Consider the following 16,212-nt stretch of genomic DNA (forward strand, 5'->3'; position numbering starts at 1 on the left):
CTGTGTGGATTCGACATCGGGGATGGTGGAGCCTATCCGTGAATAAAATCCGTCTGATTGTCAGCTGAGCTCAGGTGTCCAGAAGACAAACAGGAAGTGAGTTGAGTAAAGGAGGAGCTAAAGTCCAGAGGGAGTGAGAACAAAACCAACTTGTTCCATAAGGTCAGATTTTTTTTCTCTTCAGCAGAAACATTTCCTGATGGTTTGTGTTATTGTTCACTGGCGCACAGTTAATATGGATTGTGTTGTTCATGTGCTAACTGGCTAACTAGCATCAAGACGCTCTTCCTGCTGTGGAGAGTTGCTTCCTCTCACGTAGCCACAGAATGGTCGTCGGCTGTAGTCTTTGCAGTGTATGTGCAACCTAAGGGCAAGACAAGTCAATGTCAGGCAACTCAGTAGAGGGCCTTCGTCACCGCGAGTTCTCTGAAGTTAGTTTGGAGCGTCTGGGCCGTAAGGTACCGAGTGAAGTAAGCCAGTACCAAGTGGTATCAGAGTCAAGTCAAATGAGACCTGCATTCGATCCTCTCTGTGCCGGGGGTCTGATCCCCGTCTGTCCCGACTCCCTTCTGGATCAGCAAACTGTTTTCTGCAGAGGCGGTGTGGTAAAGTAGAGCTCGGTGTGCTCAGCATGCCGAGATGCCACCAAAATGTTCAGCGTGGTACAGTACACGCCGCCACATTCACCTTATGGACATCATGAAATCATGACCTAGGACCTGTTAGCTTTAGCCTCAGCCCATTAGCACTATGTCATTCCTGTTAGCTTTAGCCTCAGCTTGTAAGCATGATATTACAAGGTGCAAACTGCTAGCTTTTCTCCCAGTTCATTAGCACAATATCACAAGCTGTTAGCTTTAGCCTCAACCCATTAGCAGTATATCACGATGTGAGTAGCCTAATTTTGTTAGCATGAAATCATGACCTGGGACCTTTTAGCCACAGCTTCAGCCCGTTAACATGAAAAGACAACCTATTAACTTTAACTTCAGGCCATTAGCGCAATATCACAAGCTGTTAGCTTTAGCCTCAGCCTGTTAGCACTATATCATTCCTGTTAGCTTTAGTCTTAGTCTCTTAGCATGATAATAAGACGTGGGACCTGTTAGCTTAAGACTCATCCCCTTAGCACATTAACAGCCTGGTACCTGTTAGCCTTAGTCTCAGCCCGTTAGCATGATATCATGACCTATTAGCTTTAGCCTTAGTACATTAGCAAATATCCCGACCTAGTAGCCTTAGCCTAAATCTGTTAGCGTGATATTATAAGGTGCAAACATTTAGCTTTTCTCTCACTTCTTTAGCACAATAACACGAGCAGTTAGCTTTAGCCTCTGCCCATTAGCAGAATATCACAATCTGAGTAGCCTGATTTTGTTAGCATGAAATCATGACCTGGAACCTGTTAGTTTTAGCCTCAGTGCATTAGCATGATATCACAACCTGCAAGACATAGCCTTGATCTTTGTCCATTAGCACAGCATCATGACCTGTTAGCTTTGGTGGCAGCTTGTTAGCAGGATATCAGGATCTGAGTTGCCTCATTTCATTAGCATGAAATCATGACCTGGGACCTGTTAGCTTTAGCCTCAGTCCATTAGCATGATACTGACCTGTTAGCTTTACCCTTAGCATGTTAGTCAATATTAAGTCAAACAATAGTTAAATTTTTGACGATACCCAGCCCTTCACTGACGACGTACCGAGGGCTGTGTGTGCTCTGCAGCTACACCTGTGCGAAACCAAAGCTTACACGTCGGCACACTGACTGCGAAGCATGACCTCAGACTCCTCTTTCAAACACAGGAGCCCAGTGTTAACCTGGAGGTATCAGAGCTTCTGTTTCCACTGAATGTTGATGAGTCCACAGACCGAACATGGACTGAATCCTCAACGACTCGCTCTGCTGCTGTGGAGATAATCTGGGGAAAACGCAACACAGCATCTTCAGAGCAGGAGAGTAAATATGGCTGATATGAAGCTTTGTGCTGAAGCTAAGAAGATATTCATGTCAAACGGCCTCTGCTGGAAACAAGTTAGACTCACAAGTCAGTCTTTAGACGCTTTGCTTAACTAAAGACTGATGACTTTCTCCCTGATTTTGTGTTTAGATGGGCAGATACAATTTCCAAGTTTAAAAAAAACTCCCTACGTTGCAGAACCAGTAGTAAATCTGCAGGGCGGTCCTTCGGTGGCTCGCTGAACTCTTGTGCTCGTAAACATAGTCCGACTAGAAACACGTGTAGCGGTACAAAATGGCTCAGCCGCGCTCGCAGAAAACGCCGTCAAAGTTAGTGGATGTTTGTCGCGTTTGCGGCGACACATTCTCGCCAACTAAAAGAAACAAACATAATCTTTTACAAGGGAATCGCCTTGTTGTTTACAAATACTTCTGGGTAGAAAACCAGCAGAGCTTTTAGCTTTATATATATATATAGTCTATATATCACATTTTTCACATCACTGTATCACCGTTTGGACTAATCCGATGTTTGTAAAGTCTGTAAACACAATGATTGAACAAACATTACTATTTCTGTGTGCACGTTTAGCTGGGCTAACCATTAGCTGTTAGCCCTGTTAGCCGTTAGCGGTGTCTGTAATAGGTAATAACTCATTAAACAGTCCGTGAAAAAAATATCTTTTCCAGTGGATATCTTAGTTACAACATGATTGAGCTAGCAAAGCAGTTTTGTGTTGCTATGTGTGGTATTTATTCAGTTTTGGGAAATCACGATGTCTAGAAAGCATCAGTGGCTGCAGCTGACAGGGACAGCTAACAGCAGCAGCAAAGCTAACATCAGGATGTCATCTGTTAAAAGCCTCTCGTTGTCGGATACGACATGAAACTACTCCAGTTAGCTCAATCATGTTGTAACTAAGACATCCGCTGGAAAAAATATTTTCTTCACGGACGAGCACACGTTTGATAAAACGGAGTTAAATCTCTCGGCATCCATTTTCAAGCTCTGTGTGTGTTTGTTTCCTTGTGGACGAGAAAAGGGGGAGCACACATTTCCGAGAAGGCGTGTCCTTTTCAAAAATGCAAGAGGCGTTGCTTTGTTGCCGGCTGTTTTCACCGGTGTGTTAAACACACTTTAGAAAGGAGTGTCCCCAGACTATCAGGAGGCGGAGATCTCTGATTGTCTGGTGGCGAGACTAGAAACAAGTCATCAGTATTCAGCTGGACGGCTGTGTGGGGACGAGGGCCCGGAGTCGGACTGGAGACTTAACCGATGGTCTGAACACAAACATTTGGCTCCACAGGATTCGTTGAGACACCTGATTCTTATTCAGTCGTTTGAGTCAGTCATTGGTTCGTTATTGATAGTCAGATTGACAGCTATTAAAAGTTCCACAGTACAGTCTGAAAGATGAAGGTGCTGACTACAATCATATAGAGTTCTTTGGCTTGTCCCCAGAGGAGAACCTCTTTTGGTTCCTCATAGAACTTTTCACAAAGCAGAGTTAATTCTGACAGCTATTTTAGATTTAGTCTTGAGACAATTTTTTTTTTACTAGTTTTAGTCACATTTTAGCCATTTTTATACTTCATCGTTTTAGTCGATGAAAATTCAAAACATTTTAGTTGACGAACATTAAAAGTATTTTAGTCTACAAAAATAAAAAAAAAACTTTTAGTTGTCATTTAGTCAATAAAAAAAAGAATTATTATTATTATTATAAATGGTGATGCATGAATGTGCAAAATGTTATTTTACTGTTGAGATTACTGAGAAGGATTCTGTATATTATTCTACACGCCTCGTGTTTTATGAGATCATCATATGTTTGGTGTTTAAAATGTTAATCTGTAAAGAGTGAAAATATTCCTCCCTGAAATGTAAAGCAGAAATATAAAGTACCATAAAATGAAAATACTCAAGCTAAGAAAAAGTACCTCAGACCTCTACCTCAGTATAGTACCTGACAAAAAGCCGCAGGAATACGTGAAGGAGAAGAAGAAACCTGCAGGATCATGGCTGCAGACGATCAGGTTCGTCACGTCAGGCCCTGAGTCGTATTTATTGGTATTTCTACTGAGTTTTTTATTTTCAGATCCATCTCTATCCTGAGTAAAACCACGTTTAAATGATCATTAATCAGCAGCGTTTGGGTTTTACTCTGACAGCTGTTTTACCGAGCGCCTGCCTGTAATCTGTTTTTCATTGTATGACAATCGATCGTGTCTCTCTATCACTCCTCGCTGCTGTCATCCGTCCTGTGTTTCAACACTTTACCGTCGTCTGAGTGTTTCTGAGAGCCGCTTTAACACGTACAGCTGATGTGATGTGACGGAGAGCTGTCTCTTCTAACAGCTTGATCAATGCCACCAGGACAAGTTGTAAATGTGTGTGTGACAACCTGCCGGGACCAACTCCAGATTCACTATTATCACAAACACCTTTATGCACTCAACAATAATAAATCTCACCTGTTGTGCACTCATGTGCTCGCTCATACAGAAACATCTGCATATATGGTCGACACATCCACGGCTGTCACCTGGCCCGATTATTCAGAGCTGAAGCCCCAAAGATTCTGTCCAACCTGTAGGGCTTTTTGGGACCCGTCAGGTCGGGTTAAGATTGAAGACTCTAGCCTGCGTGCAGACAGTAACGGACATTGGGTGAGAGGCAGGGTTCACCTGGACAGGTCACCAGACTATCACAGGACTGACACATAAAGACAGACAACCATTCACACTCACATTCACACCTACGGACAATTTAGAGTCACCAATTAACCTGCATGTCTTTGGACTGTGGGAGGAAGCTGGAGCACCTGGAGGAAACCCACGCTGACACAGGGAGAACATGTCGGAGCACCTGGAGGAAACCCACACTGACACAGGGAGAACATGTCAGAGCACCTGGAGGAAACCCACGCTGACACAGGGAGAACATGTCAGAGCACCTGGAGGAAACCCACGCTGACACAGGGAGAACATGTCAGAGCACCTGGAGGAAACCCACACTGACACAGGGAGAACATGTCAGAGCACCTGGAGGAAACCCACGCTGACACAGGGAGAACATGTCAGAGCACCTGGAGGAAACCCATGCTGACACAGGGAGAACATGTCAGAGCACCTGGAGGAAACCCACACTGACACAGGGAGAACATGTCAGAGCACCTGGAGGAAACCCACGCTGACCCCGGGAGAACATGTCAGAGCACCTGGAGGAAACCCACGCTGACACAGGGAGAACATGTCAGAGCACCTGGAGGAAACCCACGCTGACACGGGGAGAACATGTCGGAGCACCTGGAGGAAACCCACGCTGACACGGGAGAACATGTCAGAGCACCTGGAGGAAACCCACACTGACACAGGGAGAACATGTCAGAGCACCTGGAGGAAACCCACGCTGACACCGGGAGAACATGTCGGAGCACCTGGAGGAAACCCACGCTGACACAGGGAGAATGTGTCAGAGAATCTGGAGGAAACCCACGCTGACACAGGGAGAATGTGTCAGAGAATCTGGAGGAAACCCACGCTGACACAGGGAGAACATGTCGGAGCACCTGGAGGAATCCACGCTGACATGGGGAGAACATGTGGGAGCACCTGGAGGAAACCCACGCTGACACAGGGAGAACATGTCAGAACACCTGGAGGAAACCCACGCTGACACAGGGAGAACATGTCAGAACACCTGGAGGAAACCCACGCTGACACGGGGAGAACATGTCAGAGCACCTGGAGGAAACCCACGCTGACACAGGGAGAACATGTCAGAGCACCTGGAGGAAACCCACGCTGACACAGGGAGAACATGTCAGAACACCTGGAGAAAACCCACGCTGACACAGGGAGAACATGTCAGAACACCTGGAGGAAACCCACGCTGACATGGGGAGAACATGTCAGAGCACAGAAGGGCTCCCCCATCCAGGGTTCAAACCATGATCCCTCTTGCGACAATGCTGACCACTGCACCACCGTGCCGCGTCAGCGTTTTATTTGTTGTTGTTTTATTGTTTAATTTTATAACACATGTTGTATTTGCTGCATTTTAATGTGTTCTGTTTGGCTGCTGCCTCGGCCTGGTCTTTCAATCTCAGCGGTACATCTTGGTTAAAATAAGTGAAATAAAATACGTTCATCCAGTTGTTATTATTGTTAATGATGACATTCAGATACTTTTATATTGGTTAATTTTTTTATGACAAGCTGTCCGTGAACGTCCAAAACTGATGCAGGAGGGTACCTAGCACTTCATATCCGGCAGTATCTGACTATTATGGATGAGAACGTGTTGGTGAGACCTACTTGAGATTGATTCAGGGTGTCCAGGTCACTCGGGCCTGCTTAAGTAACGTATAAATGAGGCTGTTGGTCTCTGCTTTATCTGTAGTGGCGTTTCTTTGGTGCTAACAGGTTTACACAGCTGACACCCCGCAGAGAAGAAGGCTGAAAAGACGACTGACAACGAGGGAGAGGAAGATTGAGGAGGTTTGATGAGCTACTGTCAGCAGGAGATTGTGTTTGGCTTAGATCACCGTGTGTGTGTGTGTGTGTGTGGGTGTGTTTGTGTGTGTGTGCACGTATGATTTTGTTCATTCCCTCTCTCCTCTATGAGCTCATGCCAAAATAAGCTCATTACCATCACAGGAGCCAAGGCTGGAATTCAGAAATTCATTAGCTCAACGATTTGCATAGTCTCGCTTTCCTCTGCAACTGTGTGTGTGTGTGTGTTCCCCTGTTATATGTGTGTGTGTGTGTGTGTGTGTGTGTGTGTGTGTGTGTGTTGGCACAGCTCGCTGCAGGCACTCAAACCCACTCCTACCTGCTACTCTGTCATGGTTTCTCTTCCCCTTGTGTGGTTGAATTAAAATGTTCCCCCTCGCTCTGCTGAAGGTTTGAGCTCCAGCGCGATTCATGTTCAAAGAAACTCCAGTCTGAGAAGCAGAGACTGACAATTACTGCAACAAAGGCATGACCGACAGGGAGAGAAGCTTTAATTGAGTTAAAATTGAGTTTCTGAATAGATCATTGTGTTAATTTTAGAATAAATACAGTTCTTTGCTAGCAGGGTGCACTCCAGCTCAGGAGAGGGGAGATATGAAATCTTTCTCATGGCCCTTTTTTCTGCTCTTTCATTTCTCTTCCAGCGGCGTATTCATTTTCTGTCCCGTGCTTATCTGTGATAATGCCATGATCTATGCTTCGCCTGAGGTACAATATCAAAGATTCAGCAAAGAGAAATCTGCAGCACGATGCGTCCTGAGTTACACAGTGCAGGAGTTTGTTTTCATCACTTTATCAATAAATGGCCCGGCTGTGAAAAGTCTGGCTGAAGATGAAGAGTTTGAATCAGCCACTGTTGAGTCAAACTTTTTAATTCATCTGGTCCACACAGAGGCCTGCGCTGCATAGCAAGCTCAACAAACCCAGGATTTCTTGAGGTTATCTGGTTTCACTGATTCAAACAGCAGCCACGTGGATAACTGGTACACCCCTCACTGAGGTGACGTCTCCAAAGAAAAATTCAAAACTGTTCAGTTCAACATCAGGTCTGACAAAGAAAAACATCAAGTCCTCATTTTTAAGAAGTAAGAAACCAGAAAATGTTTGGTTTTTTAGATTAAACTAGAATCACTGCCTCACGGTTGTATGACTCCTCCCACCAGCCCACCCTGTGGTTGTATGACTCCTCCCACCAGTCCACCCTGTGGTTGTATGACTCCGCCCACCAGTCCACCCTGTGGTTGTATGACTCCTCCCACCAGTCCACCCTGTGGTTGTATGACTCCGCCCACCAGTCCACCCTGTGGTTGTATGACTCCTCCCACCAGTCCACCCTGTGGCCGTATGACTCCGCCCACCAGTCCACCCTGTGGTTGTATGACTCTGCCCACCAGTCCACCCTGTGGTTGTATGACTCCTCCCACCAGTCCACCCTGTGGTTGTATGACTCCGCCCACCAGTCCACCCTGTGGTTGTATGACTCCTCCCACCAGTCCACCCTGTGGCTGTATGACTCCGCCCACCAGTCCACCCTGTGGTTGTATGACTCCTCCCACCAGTCCACCCTGTGGTTGTATGACTCCGCCCACCAGTCCACCCTGTGGTTGTATGACTCCGCCAACCAGGCCACCCTGTGGTTGTATGACTCCTCCCACCAGCCCACCCTGTGGTTGTATGACTCCTCCCACCAGCCCACCCTGTGGTTGTATGACTCTGCCCACCAGTCCACCCTGTGGTTGTATGACTCTGCCCACCAGTCCACCCTGTGGTTGTATGACTCCTCCCACCAGTCCACCCTGTGGTTGTATGACTCTGCCCACCAGTCCACCCTGTGGTTGTATGACTCTGCCCACCAGTCCACCCTGTGGTTGTATGACTCCTCCCACCAGTCCACCCTGTGGTTGTATGACTCCTCCCACCAGTCCACCCTGTGGTTGTATGACTCTGCCCACCAGTCCACCCTGTGGTTGTATGACTCCGCCCACCAGTCCACTATGTGGTTGTATGACTCCTCCCACCAGTCCACCCTGTGGTTATATGACTCCTCCCACCAGTCCACCCTGTGGTTGTATGACTCCGCCCACCAGTCCACCCTGTGGTTGTATGACTCCTCCCACCAGTCCACTCTGTGGTTGTATGACTCCTCCCACCAGTCCACTCTGTGGTTGTATGACTCCTCCCACCAGTCCACCCTGTGGTTGTATGACTCCGCCAACCAGGCCACCCTGTGGTTGTATGACTCCTCCCACCAGGCCACCCTGTGGGTTGTATGACTCCGCCCACCAGCCCACCCTGTGGTTGTATGACTCCTCCCACCAGCCCACCCTGTGGTTGTATGACTCCGCCAACCAGGCCACCCTGTGGTTGTATGACTCCTCCCACCAGGCCACCCTGTGGGTTGTATGACTCCGCCCACCAGCCCACCCTGTGGTTGTATGACTCCTCCCACCAGTCCACCCTGTGGGTTGTATGACTCCGCCCACCAGCCCACCCTGTGGTTGTATGACTCCTCCCACCAGCCCACCCTGTGGTTGTATGACTCTGCCCACCAGTCCACCCTGTGGTTGTATGACTCCGCCCACCAGTCCACTCTGTGGTTGTATGACTCCGCCCACCAGTCCACCCTGTGGTTGTATGACTCCGCCCACCAGTCCACCCTGTGGTTATATGACTCCGCCCACCAGTCCACCCTGTGGTTGTATGACTCCGCCCACCAGTCCACTTTGCTGAATTGCTCTTTGTGGTTGTATGACTCCGCCCACCAGTCCACCCTGTGGTTGTATGACTCCGCCCACCAGTCCAGTGTCTCTGACAGTCTCCATCCATGTCAGTGAAAACATGGATGCTTCACACACAGAAGATCTATACAATCAGCACAGTTTCAAGATTAGAGTCACCAATTCAGTATCTGACCAAATGTCTCCCCTTCTGTTCCTGAGATATGACGTTAAAACATGATGATGTCACAGTCAAGCTGACCTTTGACCTTTTGACCTTCATTATTTTATCCTGTTAGACATTTGTGTCAAGTTTGGTCATATTAAGCGCATGAATTCTTGAGTTATGTTGTGTGAGGTCACACTGACTTTTGACCACCAAATTCTGACAGTTCATCTTTGATTAGAATGAACATTTGTGCCAAATTTGAGGTATTTCCCCCAAGGCCTTCATGAGATATCATGTTCACCAGGATGAAAAGGACACAAGGTCACAGTGACCTTGACCTTTGACCAACAAATTCCAATCAGATCACTCTTGAGTCCAAGCGGATGTTTGTGCCAAATTTAAGGAAATTCCGTTGAGGCGTTCTTGAGATATCGTATTCAGTAGAAGACAGACAATGTCACAATGACCTTAACCTCCAAAATCTTAACAGCTTGTTGGTGAGTCCAAGTGGACGTTTGTGCTGAATCTAAAGAAATTTGCTCAAGGTTGTCTTGAGATATTGTGATCATGAGACAGATGCACCAAATTTTTCGGTTCTTTGAGACCGAGTGGATGTTGTGCGACATTTGAAGAACATCTCTAGAGTTGTCTTCATATATCACATTCAAAATAACTAGACAGATGAATCACAGTGACCTTGAACTTTAGCCACAAAAAATCTTGTCAGTCCACTGGGTCCTAATGGATGTTTGTGCCCAATTTGGGGAAGTTCTGTCAAGGTGTTCTAAGATATCATAGTCACAAAAATGAAGCAGATGAGGTCACAGTGACCTTGACCTTCACCTTGTGACGACCAAAATGTAATCAGTTCATTGTTGAGTCCATGTGGATGTTTGTGCCAAATATGTTAGTGCAAAGCTATTGCCAGCATGAAGGCATATAAAGCGAGAAAAAACGACGGTGGTCAGGTGGGAGACGGTTCAAACAGACATGGACTTTAAACCAGGAGAACCCTGTTTGTGTCCCGTGTGAAATCAAAGTCGACGTAGTCACATAACTTTCTGTAAGTTTACGTCACTCACGTTGTGTTTATAGTTATTTTAACCAAAACCACAATCTTTTCTGTACCCTAGCCTTGCATTTTCTTTCTCTAAATCTAACCATGCTGCCGTCATTCGTAAAAGACTTTGTATTCAGATTATTTTGGTGTTGCCAGCACGTAATTTTAACACATTTCTTGCCCACCACCACGTAATGTGTTGTTAAGATGTTGAGTCCATTTCACGTATTTCTGTGAGACGATTGGTTCGTTGCAAATATGATGGAGCACTTTTCCCTGAACGTGACCTTTTGGTTATAACTAATGTACAGGGAAAAAATCACAGACTGAAGAAGGATGAGTGTTTGATGAGGGGCGGAGGGATACGTCCTGGCAGTTGCATGAAGGTTTGTTGCAGAGAGCAATAAACATGCACACAATTAACTGTGGTGGGGTGTTTGTTGTCATGGAGGTTAAACCCCGACCTGACACCTGACACAGGGACAATCAGGAAAGCCTCCGCTAATGAGGAGAAAGGAGGGTTTATGCAAATAATTTATGTCTCCTTCTGAAAAAGACAGAGAAATATTTTTCAATTAGCAGGACCGCACAAAGCGACTTCCTGCCACTCACACCAACCTTTAAACACACACACAATGTACAACAGCCGTGCACGTGTCACACACACACTTTATTTGTACTTGGCTGAAGATTAAACCATTCTGTCCACAGACACATGGACAGTGTCCTCTGAATGTCTCTGAATGTCTCAGGTGGAGTTCAGTTTGATTTATTAAACGTGACTGAATGTAATTCAGCTGTTAAACGTCTCAGTCCCTCCGACTACTGCTACTACTGCTACTACTGCTATGGAAAGCCCTTTGAGCATTAATTAGAAATCCTTGATATCAAACGTAAGTGTCCTCATATAGTTCGGTCTTTGGCAGCACTAGTTTGCCATTTTGCTGTACTAGTTGGTCAAAACCTCATACTAGTTACACTTTTTCAGCAACTAGAGACATTTTTGGCCAACTAGTTTGGACAAAAGCTGTACTAGTTGAGCCGATCGCCGCACTAGTAGCGCCAAAGTCCCAACTAGTTCGCTTTTTGCGCACTAGTCGATGACTGGACCCAATTAGTAAAGCTCAAAGTCTTACTAGTTAACTAGCGCGCTGAAAAAATGACGACATGTTAACTAGTCGAGTGCAAATTTACCTCACTAGTTAACTAGTAAAGCTCAAAATGCTCACTAGTAACACTAGTTGCACTAAATGCTAATCAGGAGGCGGGACAGGGGGCATGAAAATTTTGTTGAACTAGTAAGAGGAAAACGACGACTAGTGCGCCAAAAATGCCAATTTTTTTAGTTAACTAGAAGACTTTGAGCTTTACTAGTTGGGTCCAGTCATCCGTTAGTTCACAAAAAAGTGAACTAGTTGGGACTTTGGCGTTACTAGTGCGGCGCTCAGCTCAACTAGCACGGTTTTTGTCCCCACTAGTCGGCCAAAAGTGCCTCTAGTTGCTAAAAAAGCGTAACTAGTACGAGGTTTTGTTCAAGTAGTACGGCAAAATGGCGAACTAGTGCTGCCAAAGACCGAACTAGTTGAGGACACTTTAGTTTGATATCAAGGATATCTAATTAATGCTCAGAGGGCTTTCCATACATTATTACTACTACTACTGTTACTACTGCTACTCCTACTCCATACAGTAACATCAGCCTTCAGTTAGTTCCACCCCCCCATTGGAGGGCGGGCCCTGATGCAGCCACAATGTTTGTAATTGGATGAAAGTTTTCTGTTACACAGGAAACAGGAACACAGAAGTGATATTGTTTCTCTTCTTGTTGGATTTTTAGATGACACTGATAAGAAAATATGAGACAAACGTTTATTGGCTGATATTAAAACTCTGATATTAGCTTCTCATTCACAGTGATGGATTATTAATAGTCAGTGACGTTTTTATCTTGACTGATTATTATTGTTTACATCAGGGTGAAGGATCAGTATTTATTATTGATTAACAGTCTTCAGAGCTGCAGCTCATTATTGTAAAACTTCCCTGTTGTTCAAACATGTTTAACAAGTTCAGTTTGAAAATGGATCCTCAGCAGACTGAATCAGTGTCTGTTAATCCAGATACATTCACAAATGCTGGACAAGTACCAGTCTTCTCTCTCTCTCTTTTTATTGTTGTTTATTTTGTTTTGTTTTTTTACTCCTCCTTTTGTTTCAAGGAAACAAAGAAATCTTTATTATATAAAGAAAAAACTGAAGATAATTCAGTCTTTCATTACACTATCTATATATTATCTACAAATTTCTCCTTCAAACAGCTGGATTTATTCTAGTTACTCACCAGAAACTACATTTTAGAGATCACATTGAACACATCATGAGAACCTTATAATTTACCTTCGCCTAATACTTATTTTTACTGAACGGAGCTTAAATGCATCATAACATAATTTCATGTAACCTCCATGAGCAGTCACTTCCAGAAACAAACAGGACAAACATATTGTCACCTTTTTCACCCATGATGAGTTTGCACCGCTGGCAGTAGTAGCAGCAGTTAGTCGTTGCAGTAATAGTAGTAGTAGTAGTAGCAGTAGTAGCAGTAGCAGTAGTTAGTCGTAATAGTAGTAGTAGTAGTAGTAGCAGTAGCAGTAGTTAATCGTAATAATAGTAGTAGCAGTAGCAGTAGCTAGTCATAATAGTAGCAGCAGCAGTAGCAGTAGTTAGTAATAGTAGCAGCAGCAGCAGTAGCAGTAGTTAATCGTAATAGTAGTAGTAGTAGTAGCAGTAGCATTGACTGCTCCTTTTTAATTTGTAGCAATAGATTTAAATTCATCATAAGGGAACATATTTTGTGTAATGTCAGGTTTTTTTTAATGATACATTTTAAAAACATTTGTTCAAACTTCTCAAAGAAATTCAGTTTTTATGATTTCAGAACTGTGTTTCAGTCTAAATAAATGTACACTTTATGCTTCCTCAGTGTTTGGTTTGCCCAGGATATGAATCTATATGAATATAATAAAGTGGACAGTGGAGACAGTCCTGTCCAGTCCTCACTCACACACACTGAGCGCCACTGACTGGTATTAAAAATAAAAGCACAGCCCTTTGTGTTTTGCCTCTCAGTGTTGTGACAGAATGACACAATATTTGGGGGGAACAGTCATTGTGTGTGTCAGTGCGTTCTGCTCACTGAAAGCTAATGGATCTGTCAAAAAATGGCAAGGTTATAAAAACATCTTCTAAAGGTTCAACTGACTGTAAACTCCACGCCGCTGAATCATCCCGAGTCGCCTGAAGCTTGATGTGAACGTGTCTACCTGAGATTTCAAGGAGAACTCCACAGAGTTTCCATCTCAGCAGGCGTGTCATGTGTTTTTAACAGTATCATAAAGCCGTCGGTGTCTCCAGAGGGCGTCGCCGTCTGAAGTCTGACAAATATCCTCGAGTGATGTCACTTGAGTCAACGTTGGAAAACTACTAAGTTTGAAAAGTGGAAAAACATCTGGAGGTGAGCAGTTAGAAAGAAGTGCTTCTCATCTCTGAAAAACGATTTCTCTGATTCTGCCACATCGATTTCTTCCTTCATTTAGTAGGGATGCGCCGATGGTGAAATTCTGGGCCAATATCGATGTTTGTTTTTTTGTTGTTGTTTTTGTTGTTATGTATACCCCTGTTGTAGCAGGGAAACAAAAACATCTTCCCAGGACGCCGTCAGGGCGAAAGGGCGCAGGAATCTCACTGTGCATGCGTCAGAGGATGCAGCCTGTTGTTTCCTCTGATACTGTTACATTATGAACAACAAATCTGTGACATAAACAGGAAGAGAACTAGTTAATGTTAGCTGTTAGCAGCTAGTTCACATTGGCTGTTAGTTGTTAGCATCTTCTTGACGTTAGCAGTTAGTAGCTAAGTGGTGTTAGCTGTTGGTGTTAAAAGCTAGTTTATGTTAGGTGTTAGCTGTTAGCAGCTAGTAGACATTCACTGTCAGATGTTAAAAGCTAGCTAATGTTAGCTGTTAGCATCCTGTGGCTGAAACTAACAGCTCACGGAGATTACATTAGTTACATTGTGCTGCCTTTAAGCTCTATTCAATAAACATTAGCATTGGGTAAAGGGAAATTACAACATTCTCATGATGTGTTCAATGTCATCTTGTAAAATGTAGTTTTTGATGAAAGGGTTAGGGTTGGTCTCCAGCGCTGCTTGTTAGCCTGCGCAAAATTAATGTGACACAACAGAAAAGCATTGATGACTTAAATTGGTAAATGTGATGTTATTTGGTGATAGGCTGATGGCAGTCAACAAGGCCAACATCAGCTGATACCAGTGTGCAGCCAATGAATCGATGCATCCCTGTTTTTTTATTAAACCAACCATCCTGTGTCTGAAAATGTTATCTGAGTGTAACGCTCACTCTGCGGAGTAAAGACAAATTACTTTTGACATCATTATTATTATCAATATTATTATCTTTCCCATCATGAGAAGCAGAGCTGCTGCTGGAACGTTAACACAGGAAGGGATCCTCAACTTATTGATGAACAAATACAGAAGCCACCTGAAGGATTTGTTAGAGTCTCACAGAACTCCAAACTGCAGCCGTCCTCATGAATATCAAAAGAAACGAGCTGCCTTTGAAGATGTATTCTGTTCCCATTTCAACTAACGCGCAGGTTAAATTAAGGCTAACGGATCTCCTCAGCTGTGAGACTGTTGTTTGCTGACAGTCAGTTGTGTTTAGTTTCAGTTTGTCTCCAAACTTTCACAGATGTATAGAGATGACCGCAGCACCACCACATGAGCTTTGTTAACACCTCCTGAATCAGGACCAGACGATAATAACCCACATAATACACACACACACACACACACACACACACACAAAGAGTCACCAAGGACATGAAATAGTTCAGCACACGTGATAATGACTTCCTCATTGAGAGTGAACAATGGTGACCTCGCCAGGTGATTCTATGAAAAAGAAGCACATTCACTTTTTGTCTCTGCCGCCCACGTCCATCAGCGTACGTTTAAAACCTGTGTGTGTGTTACACAACCAACAATACAGACAGCTGAGGCACTGCAGGTGTGTGAGGCCGTACATGTCTGTGTGTGACTCACAATCAAAACTACATCCCAATAATATGTTTCCAATCATGTGACTATTATGACATGCAAAATTCATACTGAGGCCAGGAAGTGATAAATCCATACACTGCGTTAACTGGTTTTATTTAGAGTAAAGTGTGTTGGATGAACGTGCAGGCAGCATCAGAAAATTCAAACTCACGTTGGATGTGATCTGAACAAAACAAAGGAAAGTGATTTTTATCACGACCTGATCGATTAGCCCGGCGTGGACACGACGGTTGTTACAAATGACCTCGACCTCCAGGCCTCCTAATGTTACTAACGTCACATGGCGAGCCGATAAAAGTGATCAAGATTATTGTTTTGTGTGTGGTCAGGTCGACGACTGAAACCACTGCCGTCTTGTTTTTGGTCGGGGGGTTAAATGTGAGTACAACTGTCTTTCATGTTTCAACCCTGTACATGGATGTAGCTCTGTAGGCTAACATGCTAATGTTACTAGCTAACTTTAGCCACTATTTTATACCTACTAACATTAGGTCAACCACTCCATTAGCTAAATTACTAGCAAACAGTAGCTACTGTTGGCTACTTTTTTCTACCTACTGACGTTAGGTCAACCATTTTGTTAGCTGGCGTTAGTACCTAACATTAGGTAACTTTGCTCACTATTTTATTATTTATTAATACCT

The 16,212-nt window shown here is 44.4% G+C and overlaps 1 protein-coding gene across 2 annotated transcripts in view; it reads right to left on the reverse strand.

Annotated features, from left to right (window-relative positions):
- The window catches only part of LOC125905703 (uncharacterized), a 220,719-nt gene that overhangs the window by 168,421 nt on the left and 36,086 nt on the right, over positions 1-16,212 (reverse strand). Inside the window, exons 2-3 of one of the 2 annotated variants that reach the window (XM_049603868.1) lie at positions 5,226-5,269; positions 4,786-4,873 (exon numbers count right to left, since the gene is read on the reverse strand). In XM_049603868.1, the coding sequence (XP_049459825.1) occupies positions 4,786-4,873; positions 5,226-5,269 (132 nt within the window). Of the gene's footprint in view, positions 1-4,785; positions 4,874-5,225; positions 5,290-16,212 lie in introns of those variants that run through there. The other variant, XR_007451693.1, reaches the window with a different exon arrangement.

This window comes from Epinephelus fuscoguttatus, linkage group LG18 (assembly GCF_011397635.1).
Source record: "Epinephelus fuscoguttatus linkage group LG18, E.fuscoguttatus.final_Chr_v1".
Lineage (NCBI taxonomy): Eukaryota > Metazoa > Chordata > Actinopteri > Perciformes > Serranidae > Epinephelus > Epinephelus fuscoguttatus.